Raw genomic sequence first — 19,739 nt, forward strand, 5'->3', positions numbered from 1 at the left:
GAGGAATCTGAGCAAAAAACAAGTTGCTGTGCACTGTGGTGGTTCTTTTAACAGCCAGGCTGACTAGTAGCAGTTTAATATTCACTCATGGTTCATGTCATAATGTTAATTTAACACATCTGTAAAACTATTTGAAGATGCTACAACATATATATATGTATTCACATGTAGGCATTACATTTCAGCTCGGCAAAGCTGATTTACATATTTTTTTTAATTTAATAAAAAATAACGATCAAACAATTGGAACAAAGTGAAATTAGGACAAAGGAAGAACATTCGATGCAACATTCAGAAAATGTTTGAGGAAATGTTACCAACAACCATGTCTTTACACAACACGGTCCTGTCTGTACGAGGGACATCCTGCTCATTTAGAAAATAAGAATGAAAAAAAATACTCATTAGAATTTTCTCAAAACATATTTAGAACAAAAAAAAAACAAAACAGTCTAGCTGGGAGGTGACTATTTCACTAGTGAGAAATGAATTGTTGATATCAGTGATGAGAAATGAATCGTACATATATTTAATTAGAATTCCTTCTAGTAAAAATTACACTTGGAATTATATCAGAGATAAATATTGGAAATCTATTATTTAGGTTGTACAGAAGTTTGTATGGAAGTCAATAGTAAAAGCTGACTCGTCGTAATCAAGCTACAGATAAATATTCTGGACATTTCCACGAGTTAGAAACTAAAAGTTGATATCAAAAACAAACATTTGCACTAGCAATTGTAGATATATATCTTTAATTAGAATTGCTAGAATTAGTTACATCATGAGTTTGTTGACTTGGAGCGTTTTTTCCACATATATCAACATTTGTTTTGACCATCGTTGATTAAATCCCATCAAGGGCTCCACCTCTGAATCTTCGCCGTGCTGTTATTTCTAATTGAGTTACACAACCAGGATGGGAAACGGTAACGCGTAACTTTACTCGAAGGTCCAAGAGAGCAGCACAACAGCACCTGAGCAGACAGTGGACGGGCTCGGAGGGGATAATGGGAATTCCATTTGGCTCTGAGTGATTTAGCCGCTGTGCATCTCGCTAAAGACTTCCTGGCGACTGCAGCGCTAAATCCAGACGTGCTCTTCGGCGAGATGCTCAGCAGGACAAAGCTTAGAGGAGGCCAGACGGAATTGAGTTAGTATATTAGCTGTGAAGAGATCGTAGCAGGGGGTTCTGGGTATTTTCATTCTGGCTAAGAATGAAGGCATAACAAAACATTTCAGAGCGCTCATTATCTGTACTGGTGGAGCAGATACTTACAAACATTCGACGTGGATGCTTTTAGATTCAAGTAGCTTATGATAAAGTGTGAAGATGTTGAAAATAATGTAAAAAAGTCTTTTAGACATCTGTGAAAAGCTTGAATATAATCTTCTTGTCAAATTCAACAAACATGACGGTAGTTTTTGGGGAGTATTTGTCCACTCATGCATCATCTTCGCCTCATTGTTCCAGCGGCGTTATGAATATCTGTGGTAAACATGATGGTGTAGGTGGGAGCCGTTGCCTGCCGCTGTTATCACCAAAACTCAGTCCATTCCTATGTCATGGAGCTGCTGGATAATAGCCCCAGTGTGTGCGTGCTAACTGGTCCTAACTGGTGCCATGCTGCCCTGAGCGGCCAGACAATGGTGGCTATTCTGCTGTGGGCCAGAGAGAGCGTGAGTGGGTGTAAGGAATGACCAGTCTGGGGAAGGGGACAGGGGTGTCCAATATGGCCTCCACACAGTGACGGGACTGTGTGGCGGTCTGGAAGGGGGAAGACGGCACGACAAAGATGTGCCTGTCTGCCTCTGAATCCAGAATCCAAGTGTCATCGTGGGAGTCGCGGAGGGAGACAAAGGCATCGCTGGTGATGGGTGGAAGAGGAGGGGATGCTGCTGTCGGTCCATTTCATTTGGCTGAGCCGGGTCGGGCCGGGACGGTCGGGCATGTCGAGCAGGCGGGAAGGACTCGGGTCGGCAGGGGACGCTGACAGCGATGCAGAGACGAGGACGGGCAGACAGATGGGTGCCGGTGTAGAATAACACTCGAGAGGAGTCCGGTTTGTTTACTCGCAGACGATGGGCAACATCCACCGGTGCGCTGGGATGTTTCGTTTTGGAGAGGGTTAATGGCCATCGATCGGACACGGGATGGGTTCTGCAGAAGCCACTTAACAACCTGGATGTGGTGTGTTCTCTCATGTTGCTTTTACAAGTTATGCCTTGGCCTCTCTGTCTATGTAGATAGTATGATCGTAGATTATTAAGACATTTGATTCACCTTCATCTCATTATTTGTTTTTGTTTTTTTGGTACTAAAAATACTTCCTCCCTTCATTCTGTTCAAAAGAATACAGAATTTAATGATGTTTTATGACTTAAAATGACAAAAAAGCTAATCTAATCATCAAAATCCAGGTCGACTTCATTGTTTGCTGAAGAAACTGTTCCGTGAATCAACCTAAAAACATGCAAATGTAAATTAAATAGTAAAAAACTTGCATCAGTATCAATAAGATCAACAATAAACCAGTAAAACAGCAAAACTTAAGAGCTAAAGTTCAGTGAAAATGACAGAGAAACCAGCAACACCAGAACATTGCACAGAATTTAGTCGTTGCTTTAGATTTTAACTTAGATTATCGTGAGACTTTATTTATAGTCAATGTAAAAAATAAACAAAGTGCTTAAAAAATAAAAATAAAACACTAGGCAGATAGCAAGCACACGAGCACAGAGTTAGAAACCGCAAAATTAATATAATTTAATGAAGAACTACAAACAAAAGCTTATAACAAACAGTTCCATAAGTTTTCACAGAGAGACAACACTGTAAGACGCTGTTGGGTGGAGGCTCTGATGGAAACAGTGGGATCAGCCTTTTTTACAAACCGTGACCTGGAAAGAATCAGCAGGGCTTCGTCTGCTGATCTCAGCCATCCAGAGGGCACACAACAGGTCAAAAAAATCCAAAATACATTTAGGAAGGAGGTTGTTTAAGGCAAGAAAAAGTTTAAAATCGATTTGAAATCCAACAGGGAGCAGCGCAGGACGGAAAACTGAGGGGTGAAGAGTGGAGACGGTGGAGGGACGTCCTGGCTGATGACTGAAGCAACTAAACTACAAAACTTCATCAGTTTAGAGATAAGCTAGAAAGAAACAACATAAAGCAGGTGTTCATTACAGTAAAGTCATAAAATAGTCACATTTGCTTTCTCAAGTTTAGGGAGTTTTTGAGAGCTTTCAAATGACATTTTAATTTAATTTAATTAATTTTTTTGTTGAAGTTATAATTTTTTTAGTGGAAATCGCTTATAAGAGCATTTAACTCATGTGCTCTTGATATTGTTTGCTGACTGTTGACTTGATTTTGTTAATTAATGTGGGTTTTCTATTGGTCCATGTTCATGTTTGTAGAAACAGAGCAGCTGATGGTTGATTTTTTTTTGATAAAATACAGCAAGTTAATAATAAAAAACCAGTTAGACGCCCTCTAACTAACGCTAGCTCAGCCGATATCAGTGGTTTTTGTTCTTCTCCAGCTCTCTCCTGTGAGTCACATGTTTGGTTTTTCCTCCTTTAGCATGAACAATATTCGTAATAAACGTGTTTAGAGGCGCGGCCGACTGAATGGAAACTGCAGCTCTTGCATCGTGGAAAACATCCCATTAGCTGCAGTGGCTGGTCAGGCTGACCAACGTAGCCTCCGTTAGCGCTTCACCTGGGAATTAGTCCGTGGCAATTATCTCAAAATGGCATTTAATTGATTAATCAGTGCATCACTAATTTATTTTCCTCCATTTTCATTCTGGCCTCGCAAACGCTTGAGTGGTGTAATCCATCAGAGTGACAGCCAGCCTTGGATTATTGTTGTGTTGTTGTTGTGTAACGATGCAACCTGAATGCACCCGTATTATATTGTACCTTGGATTGAAATTAATGCACTTTGTGTTCAATGAAAGAGCCTCTTTCAAAGGCATGTTTTCTTTTAAAAATCCAAAATTACACCATTCATCAGAGCCAGAAACGGTAAAAAACAAAGAAAACAGGAAGAATTTCCAAGAGAAGATAACACAGTCTCAGTTTAAAATCATCATCAGAAGCATGGAAAGAAATTTTAGCGATTGAGAGCGAAATAAAACACAAATAGATCAATAAATGAATGCAGCATGGCGCAGAAACAGCAACCAGAGGAGCAAGTTGTTGGAAGGTACATCCAGCTGATGGTGAGACTTCTTTATAGGTTTTAAGTGCTGAGCAGCAAGAAAAATATTGAATTTGTAGAGATTTTAAAAATGTAAGTAGTCAAATATCTATAGTATGTAGAATCATCACATTTTCCCCAGTGTTGCTAACACCTGGGGACAACTTTTTTTTAGATTTTCGTCAAGAAATTCTATTTTTTTCCCTCCTATTTAAAAAATTGATGGTGTTGTCAGACATTTCTCTCTGCTTCTGTTTCCATAGAGGTGCAGGATTTTATACTGCAGTGAAAAATGAGATTTTAATGAGAAATTAAAGGCCACTAAAGGGTTTACGTTTCTGAAAGACATCAGCAAGCTGTAATGTGACACAGAGCGGTTTGTAGAAAACGTGCTAAAACACTGCTGACAGATTTCATTCAGAGATTACTCACAACATCTTCTCCTCTCGTCTGTTTTCCTCCTCAGTCCAGCTCCTGAAATCCACAGATCTCGGCCGCCACAGTCTCCTGTACCTGAAAGAGATCGGCAATGGCTGGTTCGGGAAGGTAAGCCCGCTTCAGAAACCCTCAGAACTACCTGCTGGCGGGGCTGCAGCCAACCTGCCAGCGAGATGAAACGTAGCATCACATCACGGCTGTTAGTCCTCGCTGTGATCTTGGCCTCCGGTGCTCGGAACGGAGTCGGTTAAAAATGTCCGACACGCTGCGTTACCTGTAATGTCTGAGTGTGTAATGCCAGCCTGATCCCTCTCTTGCCTTTGATGTCGGCTTGTCCCAGAAGTGATAGACTTTAGGCCCCGAGAGCAAATTTTACGCTGCTGAAATTCTCAAAGTAATATCCCCGGCTGCAGGCCGACAGCGAGGTGTGGCGTCGTGTTTTTACAAGCAGATAACATGCTGTCGTTCTCTCCCTCCTCTGTTTCTTTGTCTGTGTCTCCTCCCGTTCATGAATCCACATCCGTCCTTTCCATCCTCGTGTCCCTTCGCTGGGTACGTCCATCCGTATGTGTGTTCTTCTGCTCAACTCCTGCACGTCCTGTTGTGTGTCTTTGTGTGACGGTCACTCCCGCCCCGTGTGTCTGTTTGTGCATCGACCTGCCTGTGTGTGTCTTCTCTGTACGTATTTGTCTGTACCTGTGTGGTTTCAGGTTCTGCTCGGGGAGGTGAACGCAGGCCTGAACACCACCCAGGTGGTGGTGAAGGAGCTCAAGGCCAGCGCCAGCGTGCAGGACCAGATGCACTTCCTGGAAGAAGCCCAACCGTACCGGTACACCTTCACCTCCGTTGCCTTTGTTTCTGACTGCATTTCTGCTAGTTTTAGGAGACTTAATCCACATAAATCTGATGTTTGGAGGCACTGAGAGCCTCTAAGGCTCAGATATTACATGCAAAACTTATTATCAGGGAACATGTGCACCTGGGGAACTATGAGAAAACCCCGTTAGTCTAAGTTTTTCTCTTGTTAGTGTATTTTCACAACACAAAATTGGATCATTATTTGAAATTACAATCATTATTTAGTTAAATATACCAGCATGTGTTTACTTTATGCAGATATTTTAATTACAATGTGTTTTCCTCACTTCTAAGCAATCATTTCTTTTTATTACAACTTTTTGAACTAATTATAGAATCAATTTTTCACAATCAGTTTGTAGTAATGCTAAAATTATCGTCAATATAGTTTAGAATTAATGTAAATATACAGTATGTATACATTTACAGATAACAATTTTATTGATCTCTTCATAGGCATGTACAGTGTTTATATTCTGACCTGCCAACGGAAACGATTGATTGGATTAGCTGTCAGCGTCTAGTCACCTAATTATTTAAATTTCCTTTCTAAATTCTCTGATTCCAGACTCTTAAATGTGAATATTTTCTAGTTTCTTCTCCCTTTGTGACAGTAAACCAGATATCTTTAGGTTGTGGGTAAAACAAGACATTTGTCATCTTCAGCTTTGGCCTCTGACGCTTTACAGACCAAACTCTAATCGACCAATTAAGAAAATAATCAACAGATTAATTAGCAAATGAAATAATCATTAGTTGCCTCTAACTTTATTATATACACCTGTGAAGTCTAATTACCCTGCGTGATCAAATACAGCAGCTCTACCATTAACTACGCTTTTACGAAGCCTCTACGTTTTCACTAGTGTTTGTTGTTGAGGTCGTTGTGCGTGTGGTGGTGGCACGTTGGACTGCATTACATATAAAAGTACGATTTTTTTACACCCCACATGAGAGGGGGAACTTAACAGCAACACTTTAAATATTCTGCTTTTTGGGTTTCTTCCTACCCCAGTGTGTCATACAGCTGATTTTCACTCACTAAAGAGAGTTATTCTGAGAGAAAGGAGCTAAAACTGACACAGGGTGAGAAAAGGTGCTGCAGCGATGTGCACTATCAGAACATTTAACACTGAAGCATGCAAACATACTCTAAGAGGACACAAAAATAGAATCAGGAACCTGTGAACGAGCATCATGTGGGTTTCAAAGTGTAACACATCTCCTGTCGTGCTCTCTAGCGCCCTCCAGCATCCTGCGCTGCTGCACTGTCTGGCCCAGTGCACCGAAGTCACTCCCTACCTGCTGGTGATGGAGTTTTGTCCACTGGTGAGTTCGCAAACCCACAGCACAGGTGTTCAGAGAACGACTGACATCACGTCATTTAAAAAAGAAAGATAAAATAACATTTGACGTAAATTCACCGTACAGATTTATAACCTGAGTGGTGCCACGTCCCCCATTTCATTTGGTGTTTTAATAAATCACATTAAGTGTGTAAGTGCATAAGGTGTATTAGAATTATATACACAAGACATGCACCGTAATTTATCAAAGTCCTTGTCAGTTTTTTTGACCTCATCTCCTGTAACTCACTCAGAACATTAAAGTGATTGAAAACGTTTTGTAATGTAGTTGCGAGATGTTTTATTTATTTATTTTTTTTGTTTACTACCTTTGGCACTAAACTCCTTCTTGGCAGCTGCTGTAAACATTTGGCAGACAAGCTCAACATTACAAATAAGTCAAGCTACACTTGTACCACCACAACAGCAGCCCAAAATCCATCATCCTCTGCGCAGGATTGATTAGTTTTGTGGGATAAACACAGATATTTATTGTAAATAACAGCAGAAGCGAGAGCTGCCTTCCTGCCAATTCTTAGCTTTTTTTTTTTGTATATTTATCCTGGCTACGGTATAAAGTGAAGTAAATCGGTGTTTGCTGATGAAATATGGCTTGTTCACAGTTAAATTCAGTTGATTTTTTTTAAAAGAGGGCCTTCTGTGATGCTATAGCAGCAGTAGTTAAACCATGATACAAAGGCCAAACAGGAAGAGAAGGTTAGATAGCAAGGAAGAAATTTCACTCACTCAGGTGGATGCATTTGTCTGTTCTGTCCCTAGATTTCTAATAATCCAGCTTTATATATTTTAAACTGCAGTGTTTTGTTAGTTAATCTGCTGTTCTTTCAGGCAGCATTTAGATTCTAACAGAGATTTACATGACTGGACAAGACACCAGCGACTCCTACAAAGCACAGCACAAAGACAACACTGCCCTCCAGTGGCCAGAGGTTGCAGCACACAGATGTTTTGTTTCTCTGCTGCGTTCAGGGCGATGTGAAGGGTTACCTCCGAAGCTGCAGGACTGCCGAAACCATGACCCCCGAGCCCCTGATTCTCCAGCGGATGGCCTGCGACATCGCCTCAGGACTCCTGCACCTGCACAAACACAACTTCACGCACAGGTAACAAGATGTTTCTGCTACTAGATCTCACACACAGCGTAAAGATTACAAAGCAGAGCCCAGCAATCATACCGCACAATGATTAGAATTAGCCTCACGCTTCTCGGTTGCTTCCTGAAACAATATCCTGGTGCTGCCTGAGTGCTCCTTATCGACTCCAGCATCAGTGATTTTGTTGCAGGCGGTGACCCCTCCTCTCCAGAACAAACCCTCCACTCAGTCTGCAGCAGAGACGCGAGTGGATGTTGATGTGCTTTGTTGTTTTCAAAGATAGAAGTGTTGAACCAGGCCAAAATAATAATTATTTCATCGCGCTGTCAGTCAGTGTTTTTGCAGGCAGGCAGGCAGGCAGGCCTCCTAATTGTTTGTTCCTTCAGAAATACAAGCCTCCCACAATGTTCTGCTCTTGTTTAGTGCGTGTATAAATAGTGAGGAGATGTAACAGCTGTTTACCCCCCGTCTTCCTCTCTAAATACCCCCCTCTGTCATCAGTGACCTGGCTCTGAGGAACTGCTTGTTGACTGCGGATGTCTCAGTGAAGATCGGAGATTATGGACTGTCCCACACCAAGTACAAGGTACATCTGTTCACCACGTAAACATCCAAACACGAGGCCTGTGTGTTTTCAAGAAAAGAGTTTGATTAGTTTGGCTTTATGTGAAATAGAATCAGATAACATACATCCAACATCTGTATCACCAAAGTGAGATTTTACTTGATTCACAACATTCTATCAAATAAGGAAATCCAGCAAGTAATTCAGTTTATTCTTATTCATCCAACCCTCCTGTCAGGACGATTACTACGTGACATCGGACCAGATGTACGTGCCGCTGCGCTGGATCGCTCCGGAGCTGGTGGATGAGGTGCACGGAAACCTGCTGGTGGCTGATCAGACCCAACCGAGCAACATCTGGTAACATCAGCATATTTACCCTTTTGTATTTGTAAGGGTGTCTGTTGACATGAATGCTAACCTTAACCATCACAAATAATGATGAACACCTATCACTACCACATCCCTGACCTAAATTTAATAGTAAATTTGTCCTAAAACCAAGTGAGAACGCCCGGACAGCTGTTCTGATATGTGCTACAAAGTGAGAATCAATAAGCTCTCACTTCCAGGAATACATGCACACACACACACACACACACACACACACACACACACACACACACACACACGCACATTTAGTTATCTGCACTTGGAAAATAAGTCAAAGTAAGATTTAATATCATCCAGCACAAAATAGGGGAAATAATTGACATGTATTACATGACAGCAGGGTTATAACAGATTCACTGAATAAATATGACGCAATCAAAAAGTTCAGCGTAAAAAAAGCCCCAACTTTAAAAAAAAAATCGGCTGTCAACCCCTTCAAAGTAGTCTCTTTGTGCAGCGATACACTGCTCCCGGTGCTCCTGCAACACTCCCCGAAAGTCCAGTTCTGATTAATTGCAGGTGCAGATGTACTATTTCACTACAGAGCTTAAATCTGTGTGGAGAACAAACATCAAATTCTGTGTCAAACTGATCCAACCTTCATGTTGAAGAACATCACCGGTGACAAGAGTTGAGTCTACAGTGTACAAGACTTTTTTAGAAAAGCGCATCAGGTCAGCAACGCAACCAAGAATATGCAAAGTGTTTTATTTGGCATTCACATGGTTGTGCATCGTGTATTAGTCCCCTCGTCTGCCACCGGCCACAGAAACATGTACCACAGGTCCTGGTGTTGATAACGCGACATTACTCAGCATCCTGGCTCGTGACAGTTAGTGATTGCACATATTGCTCTGGTGACGCGCTCCGTGAACATTCCCAAAACCTAATCGCAGCACGTACAGTTATAAAGCCTTGGCAGCAAACGAAAACAAAAGCATTACTTCAGGCTTATTAGTAATGTGTACTCAGGGGGAATGACACATACTTGTCGTAAATTACAGTTTCATGTTGACTCATCACTGATGTTCATGTTATCCTGCGTCTCAGGTCTCTGGGAGTCACTATCTGGGAGCTGTTTGAGTTGGGAAACCAGCCGTACAGGCACTATTCTGACAGACAAGTGCTGACCTACGCTGTGAGGGAGCAGCAGCTGCGACTGCCCAAACCGCTGCTCAAAGTGCCGCTGGCTGAGCGCTGGTGAGTCATGCACACAAACTGGTTCAGTAAAATATTTAACGGGCCTCAGGGAGAAGGACGAATGCGGAAAACACAACACTGAGAGCAACACAATTAAATTCCTTACAGGATGTATGGACTCCCATTTCTTGCGCAGATTCTAATTAAAGCAAGGAAATAGTCTGTGCCTGAACTACATCCAGTGCTTAGTATCCATCTAGGCTTTATGTAACAAGAGTACAAATATTAACAGTGTCCAAATAACTCTCAGTTAGGCATACAGTGTGTAAAAACATATATATGTACAGATATGGTGAAAATCTGTGTGATCCAAATGAGCTTTTACTCTTGGCCATATTTGAAAATCTTTCAAGTGATCCTTCACCAAAGGAAATAGTTCTACCTGCTTTTTATTTTTAGGATTTATATTACTATAGCTTTGTTGTATGGCACAAAAGAAATGCTTTAAGTTGTTGTTGTATTTCCATAGAGGTGCAGGACTTAATGTTGCAGTGAAAACTGGGTCCATGATAAAGAAAAATGTGACAGAAGCACACAAAAAAGCTTAGAAACTGCTTGAGACTTACAGGGTTAACTGGGAGGATATTAAGGGAAAACTCTTTGTTCATGGTCCAGTAGTTGTAAAATATGGTCCTGCAGAATACGGGATGAATAAGTGCAATATGATGACTAATGAAAAAGCTAGTTAGGTACTGATAAGCTAATAAGCAATAAGGTAATGGTAAATATGTGCATCTTTATATAAAGTGTCACCAAACATGATCATTGTTAATAGTTGTAGTACTGCAAACAGGAAACTAACTCTAAACACCTGCATGGTAATAATTGGCTGGTCCATTTGTCTGTTGTTCTTTTTTGTCTCATCTGGGGTCCTCAGGTACGAGGTGATGCAGTTCTGCTGGCTCCAACCCGATCAGAGACCCAATGCAGAGGAAGTCCACTTGCTGCTCAGCTACCTGTGTGCAAAGGGGGCCAGCGAGGCCGAGGAGGACTTCGAGAGGCGCTGGAACTCCATGCGTCCCAACACCGGATTCAACAGCCACCGTGGTCCCTCGGCGATGTCACGAGACCACCCCTCGTCCTCCTCTTCCTCTTTCCCTCTCCTCGAGCAGTTTTCGGCTGGTGACGGCTACCACTCAGAGTCCGGAGACGACATACTAACAGTCACTGAGACCAGCCATGGCCTGAACTTTGAGTACAAGTGGGAGCAAGCCAGGGCAGACCAGTCATACAGAGCCCCGGACAACTCCAGTACCTTGGGTCAAGTCAGCCATCATTGTCAGGAAGCATTTTACCCACCTGGGGGCATTGTGGGAGGTTGCCCCATGGAAAGTCTCAGTCATGGAGTTTCTCCTTCTTACTATCAACCAAAACATCTTCATGCTCCAGGCGTACTGCCTGTCCTCAGTGCACATAGTCCCTCAGTAAGCAGTGAATATTTCATCCGCATTGAGGAGCCTGTAGATTGTAACATTGATCCAGACTACACCATGTGCTCCTACAGCCCAGACTACCAGGGCAGCAGTGGCAGCTTCCTGACTGGAAGCGCAGACTCGGGTGAGTGCATGGCCTGCCCATCACAGGCTAAAACCATGGCTCCCTATTGGTCAGCAGACATCCATAAAACCGACGTGTATGACTCCAATGACTCAAGTCCTGCCATCTCCCTGACAATGGAGCCCCTTCTGGGCCAAGTGTCGGACAACAGCCCCCTGCGGCCCTGGGAGTCGAGTCACTATGTATCCTATAAAGACAGAGATGGGGGTTACTACTATGAGCACTCACCTCCTTTTGGATTAGACCACTATCTGATTGGAAGTGAGCCCTCCGGCATGCACCATCAGGAAAGCTGGGGGTCAAGAAACCTGCGTCAGGCCTTGGGTGAGTTGGAGAACCCACTGGGTATATCCCCCTCTGTGAACAGTCCGCCTCAACAGGCCTACCGGGACACATACCTGGATACAAGCCAGACCTCCATCATAGGAAAGAACGTGACTGGGGGCTACTATGACATGATGGGCTCCTTGAGGAAGACGATGCCCAGCCACACGAGGCACAACAGCCACTCTGTCAGCATCAACATGGAGACAGAGGGGGCTCTCTTCATCGGACACAGAGACAGCGATACAGAAGAAGAGGAGGAGGACATATTTGTAGAGAGACACACCTGCAACACCTGGCCTTCGAAGCACCGCCACAGCAGCGGTGGTCACCACAGACGGGCGAGCCACAGCTGCAGACAGGACACATACGCTGATTTCCACTATACAATGCCAAGTACGGACATTGAAGACTCCTGGCCAGAGGAGCACAGCCTGGCCTACCACTCTCTGCCCAAACCCATCGACTACCTTGAGCCACATCAGGCCAAAGATAACAGTGCCTGCCTCAGTCTGGGCAAACATCATGCAATGGTGCCCTCAGACAACTGCAATGCCTACATCTACCTGTGCCATGAAGGTGAGACTCAGGTGCCAGCATCCGGAGAGTGCTGCCACTCACACTTTGTTGATCCGCTCACTGGCTTGCTGGTCAGAAACAACAGCTATTGTCACAGCTACAGTCACAGCAACTACATCAGAGATAAAGTCATCGACATCCCAAGCAATGAAGAGATGATTAATCTGTCACCGGCGCCGGGGGGTCCTATCATTGCCAAGCCTCCTTTGATGAAATCTGAGGACTGTGGAGAGCAGTATGTTGACCTTTCAACTGATGATACACCCCTTAAAGAGAAAAGGGACGATATAATCAAGGAAAATCCAATCATGCAAAAACCGCCAGAGCCTAGAAAGGAAGAGGTGACCCTGACAATGACTAAAGCCACCCCACCTCCTTCTGACAACATGCATGTCATGGTGTCCATCACAGATCCACAGTCGGAGCTGAGTCAAACCGCCGATAGCGGCGTTGACCGTGGCGGCTCCAGCGTAAGCCTCGCTGACATCCTCGACTGCAGCGACGATGACGAAGAGGAAGACATCACTGACGATATCACTGATGTCACCTCGGGCATCTTTGCTGATGAGTCCTGCGAGCTGAATGCTTCTCCTGCCTTCAAGTCACTGCAGAAGCAGGTGGGAACTCCTGATTCCATGGACTCCATGGATCTGCCATCTGCAGCTGGGTCTTGCGAAGGCTTCAGCCCTGCGTCCTCCCACCCCTCCAGCTCACCTAAAGCTATGGACAGTGGCTACGACACAGAGAATAACGAAAGCCCTGAGTTCGTCCCTAAAGAGCCTCATGAGCCACGCGAACAACCTCTGGGAAAACCTACCCTAGACGCAAGCCTGGAGGAAGATGAGGAGCTGGAGGAGCATGGAGTCGAGGCTGAAGTGGCGCCTGCAGAGGGCGAGCCATCACTTGGTGAGGATTTAGCCTCGGAGACAGGTGACCACATTCTGTTGCCGCTGAGTGATAAGACTCCGTACAGAGACTCTGCCTACTTTTCAGACTATGAGAATGAAAGACAGTCTCGGGACGAGGGAGAAGAACTTCAGCTGACAGCCATAGATGAACAAAGTGTGGAGAAGGGCCAGCACGCTGGAGAAAAGAAGGCTGAGAAAAGGAAGAATGAAGAAGAGGACGGTGTAGCGAACAAAGACATAAAACTTGAAATGAAACACACGTTACCAGAATCCTCATCTCCACCAGACATGGAGGAATTCTTGGCAGATGAGTGTTGCCAGGATGAAACTCTGGGGCCCTCTGACACTGCTTCAGTAACAGAAGGAGGACTGGATGAATGGCCATCCCAGGAAGAGAACTCATCCTTGGGAGACTGGGCAGCCGAGGTGGTGGGGGCAATGGAAGAAGCTCTTGGTGCCCTGAACGGAGATTGTGCCTCCAATGTTAAGGTAGAAGAGGAGGAAACAGAGGATGTACAAGACTCTGCTGTGGAGGAGCCAGAAATCAAGACAATTCAAAACAGGCCATCAGGGATATCCACTGAAATCCCTCACACCTTACCCAAAGACGAGGTGGCCTTGCAGCACACGGCAAACACCAGACGATTTTCTTCATCTTCACCTCCACCTCCTTCCACACCTCCACCTCCACTCCCTGCAGCAGAGGGCCGAGCATCTCCAGCTGACGGGGAGGAGGCCGACGAGGAGGACGGCGACACCGACGACAGCGACGAGTCGGACGAGGAGCTGCGAAGCTACAACGTGCAGGAACAGAGCGGCGGGGAAGAGAGCGAGGACGAGTGTCACCCGGTGCCCATCGTGATTAGCGACGACAGCGAAGCCCACAAACTGCGAAGCCTCCTCAAGATGCCCATCCTGCTCACTGCAGAGAGCCTGGAGGAGGAGCTCGAACGCAAGAAGAAGACTGTGTCGTTTTTTGATGATGTTACCGTCTATTTGTTCGATCAGGTGAGTAAAAATCTTTCAAAAGTGTCAGACAGACTCTTGCAAAGTTTTGTTGCTGGATTTGCCTGAAGCACAAAAAGTCACAAATAAATATATTTTTGAAAATTAGACTATGCGCAAGAGGACCAATAAGTCAATGAATATTGAACTAAGGTTATTCAGTGAACAAATGCGACTCAGTTTTTGCTAGTTTTGCTATGTCTGTGTAAGTAGTCAAAAGTTAGCCCTATTAATGCGCTTTATGTCAAATATGTCTTTGCATCTGTCAGCTGCATTAAAGTTTTTCTGCTCCTCCAGTGACAAAAATGAACTAACAGACCTTTAACTTACTTTTCATCCTCTAACATCAGGAAAGCCCAACTAAAGAGCTGGCTGAGCATGGCATCCATTTAGGAGCCGAAGGTCAGAGCACAAGAAGCAAATCCCAAGAGAGGGTTAATGCATCTGATGACTCCTCAGATGGGAACATCTCAGAGGAGAGTAAGTATATTTATTAGTTTAAATTAGGGATGTCTAATATCTGCCAAGTCCTAGATAATACACTCTTTAAGTACATTAGAGTTATTAAAATAACTACTGCATGCATTAAGAAGAAGAAAAAAAAAAGCATTTCTGGATCCAAGCTTAATATTCATTAATGTGGTCACAAACCTTGTTGTAAAACTCCAGCAGGTCACTGTCTTAAATGTAGTGCTCGAGGGTAGGATGTACTGTGGCTTCACAAGCTCTAAAAGATGGAAACAACCTGTATTTTCTACATGCATGTCAGACAACGTATTACAGATTAGCTGTGGTACCTGGTTGTTCCACGAGCCTCTTGGTGTTTAGTACTGTAGTGAGCTGAATAGGCAGTCACTCAGACTATTGGCAAGTTATATTGGCAAGCGGAGAGCATTGTGGGTGTTTAGCCATCAATGGCACCATGAGAAAGACTCACATTAATGACCTCCCGCCAGATCTTATATGTTTAAGACAGGCTCGGATCCACTAGGACAGCATTCCTATATAGTGTTAAATAAAACAGCAGTATCAGCACAAGATAAATGTCCACTGGGCCCAATTTTGTCAATATATTAATTGATTACTAATTGGTAACACTATCAAAATCAATTGGCCCTGATGTTTGATCGCGTCCAGCAGCAGATATCAAACCTTTACTCGCCCTCGTCTCTCAGGTGCAGGGTATGAGTGGGAGGACGACTTTCCTCTGCTCCCTCTGCCCACGTCCTCGGTGACATCCGACTCCCCTCCGCCTCGCTCCGTCACCAAAGCCCCGGAACCCAAACCAGCCGTGCAGTTCTCCCGCTTCACCGTCTCCCCCTCCAACGTGTCCCGGTTCTCCATCACCCACATCTCCGACTCCGATATGGACTCAGCAGGAGGTGCGTCACCGCTACATCCAACGTCAAACCTCATAGCACACGTCATTTCTAATTTAGGGATGGAAAAAAACCTGCAACAGAACGTTCAAAACTCCTAAAACATGGCCACAGTTGGCCTCAAGTCTGATACAGTTTGCTGTCTGAATATCAAGTCACCGTTCCAACTTGGAGCACAAAACTGAAAGAACATATTGCACTAATTTCCAAAACAAAGTAAAGATTAATCAAAGAGTAGTTCATAATGTAAAATAGCTCATTCTGGCTTTCTAAAGCACATTTTAAATCTGTTGTAGCTACTTTGTCTCTTGAGTTCTGGACTAATTGATAAAGATTAAAGTGTATTGCCTATAGCAGATAACAGCTGGTAAACCCCCAGTTCAGAGAAAGAAACTTCTAAAGACATCAATATTAGTTTAAGCATAAGCTATATTTGCAATATTTTCACAGTTATTTTTATTCAACTTTTGCTTTTTTTTCTTTTTGTTTTGTACGATTTACGGCGTTCTAACATAGTCATAGTGCACAGAGGACATTTTAAAGTTATTTCTACATCCAGCCATGATGCCTAAAGAGATCCGAGTGGAACTTGGCTCCTCTGAGGTTTAACTTCACCTCGGCTCTTGGAACAACTCAAACATAAATCTAGTAACTAATTAAAAGGCTACTCTAGTCTTGTATTCGAGTTAATCCCAGTCTGGGATCAGCAGTTGTTGGCTGCAACATGTTGCCACAGACTGATTTACAACACTAATGAGACAACACACTTTCTCGCCAAATTTCTCAGAAATCTGCCAACATTTGGAGGAAAAGATGCCCAGTAGCCCGTGAAAAACACCCGTGTACATCAATCCATTCTGCCTCTTTGTGTGTTTTGCAGGAAGCAGCGAAGACGGAGACAAAGAATAAGGAGCTGTGGATATCTACTGCCTCTCTGTGACAACAACTTGGCCTACTAGCATGACTTCTGATTTAATTTTTAACATCAGGTTTTAGAAACACAAGACAGTGCCTCTTACCTCCTGTGGACACTTTTGAAAGGTCCGTCTTACCACGACGTAGGACCGGCCGAAGCAGTTTAGAATACCGAAAAGAGAATGGTTAATATATAACGTTTCCAGAGTAATATATACTGTATGTATGATGAATTTATGAAACCAGGGGAAACTTGTATGTTGAATTCTGCATATTTTTCTGGATCAAAGAGACAAAGTGGAAGGACAGACCTTTGAAAAGCATCACATTTTGCCACCTCTTTCACTTTTTAATTTATGTTGGGGAGAATTCATGAGACTGTGGAGCCACCTGGACACCTAAAACTGTGGCGCAAACCGACGTCAACTTTTCAGCAAAGGATCAGCACTTTGGACGAGACTGTACAGCTCCACAGACTTTGTACTTTTTAGGAAACGGTTTTACTTGTATTCATGAATATCAACAAGAATCCTTGAGGTATCACAAGTAATATGATGTTAATATTTTGGAGATAAAGGACACGCTCATGTGACAGAAGGAAGCAAAGGGAATCTTACTGGCTGTCTGGTTACAGAATGTTTTCTTTTTTTGAGGAAACAGATGATCAAACCTTGACAACATAATAAGTTGTGACTTTTTCTTTCTTTGTTGCATCAGGACCACAACTGTACTGTTTTAGATAAACATCATTCTCTCTACCAAACTGAGTGCCAGCACCGCCATCACAACCAACCCCTCTTTACTGTAAGCATCAGACACAACAATGTGACAAGGAGCGACGGACGTAATTTCAGATTTAACTCTTATTAAAGTTTTTTTTTTTCTCCTTTTAAATATAGCAATGCATGGTTTGAAGTAACTAGAAAACAGTATCTATAAGAATTTATCGCTAAGAGACAGAAGGGAAGAGTTTTGGCATAGAGACGGGCACACATGGTCGTGGAAATCCATTTTAATGCTACTTATCCAAAAGAAATTGGCATCAAGTGGAAATATTCAGGATTTGAGCTGCTACAGTTAAGCCCAAAATTATTCACTCCGATGCCAAATTTTGATTAGTAGTGAATTTTTAATGTGACCAGTTGGTTTCTTTTTGCTGAAAATGATGACAACAAGTGACAAAAGACAGTAAGACTTTGTGTTAGAGATGTTAATGATAAATTCTAACCCTTTCTATCTTTTAAAAAAAAAAATTATTATTATTATTATTTTTAATTTTTTACTAAATATGCCATGTCCAAGATATTCGCATCCCTTGAAATTGTGGCCAGTTTTTGGCAAATTGCAGCCTCTATACCATTCCAGGTAATTTCCACCATGTTCTAGAGCGTTCTAAGAGAGTATTAATCGAAAACAATTACAGCCGTAGGTCTCGAGTCAGTTACTAGTTAGTTGCAAGTCATGGTTAAAACCAAAGAGCTCAGTGAGCGTCTACTAGCGTCTATCATTGAGAGAGCTGCTAAGACTATAACGCCACGTTTCCACATAGCTCCATGTCCATAAGTTTGCATGATATACGGACTGCATCACCTGTTGTTTAAGGACAGTTTTATGGAATATCTGCTTGAAGCATTACTGCCACTAAAACAGGACCAATAATACACGGATATAAAACAAGTGAGGAGGTCATGCTGCCACACGTGGAGCCAGTTTGGTGAAATATTTTGTTTCAGGACATATAAACCACGACGGTCTGTGTTAAGCTCGCCAAAGTAGGTTCTTTTGTAAATAGGCATTTGACTTTCAACATCGTCCGCCAGCTGAATAGTTTGTGCAAACTCATTTTTCCAATTCCCTGGCGCACACAGTCCAGTCTCAGTGGTTAGCACCGTTGCCTTGCAGCAAGAAGGTTGCCAGTTTGCATCCCGATGAGGACACCCGGGATCTTCCTGCGTGGAGTCTCCATGTTCTCCCCGTGCAGCGTGGGTTCTCTCCGGGTTCTCCGGCTTCCTCCCACACAGACCAGAAACATGCTGAGGTTAATTGGTGATTGTAAATTATCCGTAGGTGTGCATGTGAGTGTGCTTGGTTGTCTGTCTCTAAGTGTAGCCCTGTGATAGACTGGTTACCTGTCCAGGTGAACCTGCCTTCACCCTGAGTCGGCTGGGATAGACTCCAGCAACCCTAGTGAGGATTAAGTGGTGTATAGATGATGGATGGATGGACACAGTCCAGTCTCTCCATAGTAAACGGTAAAGTTAAAAATTTTTCAACATACTCAAGGATCACAGACGCTCTTGTAGGAATGAATGGAGTTCTGGTTGATTTGTAAATGGACACAGAGCTATGAGGAAACAAGGTACGAAGCCATACCCTGTGTTTTCACGTAGCAAGATCAAAAAGTACAAGAAGCTCCACACAGACAAAATCTCAAAGAGCGTGGGAACAAGTCAAAGTGACCCCTGCACTGGCAAGAAGAAGCCAAGGATCAGCACCGAGAGCAACCTGATGAATCTGAGCAACATCTCAATGCAAGATGGAGTCCACATCTCCAAGGCAGACACAAAGGACAAAGATGGAAGCTTCTGGTAATCGATGCCGTTTTTGGATTAGATGAAAGTTTTTGGATACAAAGAAAGGAGATCATTTAACCCCAATATTTCCATCCATATGGTCAAACATGCCGACGGGAATGTGATGCTTTAGGGGTGTTTTTCATGCATTCTCATCCCAGTAAATGGCATCACAAGAAAGGAGGACGGCATGAAGACTTTGGAGACAAACATCAGTCTGCAAGATAAACTTGATCTTGGGCAACATTGGACCTTCAGAAAAAACAAAGATCTGAAACATACGGCCAAAGTGGTGACAAAATGGTGAAGAGAAAACAACATTACCAAATGAATAGATCTACAGATCGTCCACAATCCCAGTGAAGCTTGTTAGCAGT

At 43.4% G+C, this 19,739-nt stretch overlaps 1 protein-coding gene across 1 annotated transcript in view; it reads left to right on the plus strand.

Moving 5' to 3' along the window:
* aatkb (apoptosis-associated tyrosine kinase b) overlaps window positions 1-17,683 on the plus strand; it is a 29,403-nt gene extending 11,720 nt beyond the window's left edge. The window contains exons 3-13 of the mRNA XM_008304534.1: window positions 4,674-4,753; window positions 5,356-5,474; window positions 6,745-6,832; window positions 7,840-7,973; window positions 8,466-8,550; window positions 8,768-8,889; window positions 9,973-10,122; window positions 11,000-14,498; window positions 14,846-14,975; window positions 15,671-15,877; window positions 16,755-17,683. Of these exons, the coding sequence (XP_008302756.1) occupies window positions 4,674-4,753; window positions 5,356-5,474; window positions 6,745-6,832; window positions 7,840-7,973; window positions 8,466-8,550; window positions 8,768-8,889; window positions 9,973-10,122; window positions 11,000-14,498; window positions 14,846-14,975; window positions 15,671-15,877; window positions 16,755-16,783 (4,643 nt within the window). The 3' untranslated portion in view covers window positions 16,784-17,683. The remainder of the gene's footprint in view (window positions 1-4,673; window positions 4,754-5,355; window positions 5,475-6,744; window positions 6,833-7,839; window positions 7,974-8,465; window positions 8,551-8,767; window positions 8,890-9,972; window positions 10,123-10,999; window positions 14,499-14,845; window positions 14,976-15,670; window positions 15,878-16,754) is intronic.
* Window positions 17,684-19,739: the final 2,056 nt, after the last annotated feature.

The sequence above is a fragment of the Stegastes partitus genome, unplaced genomic scaffold (genome assembly GCF_000690725.1).
Source record: "Stegastes partitus isolate 25-593 unplaced genomic scaffold, Stegastes_partitus-1.0.2 Scaffold2248, whole genome shotgun sequence".
Lineage (NCBI taxonomy): Eukaryota > Metazoa > Chordata > Actinopteri > Pomacentridae > Stegastes > Stegastes partitus.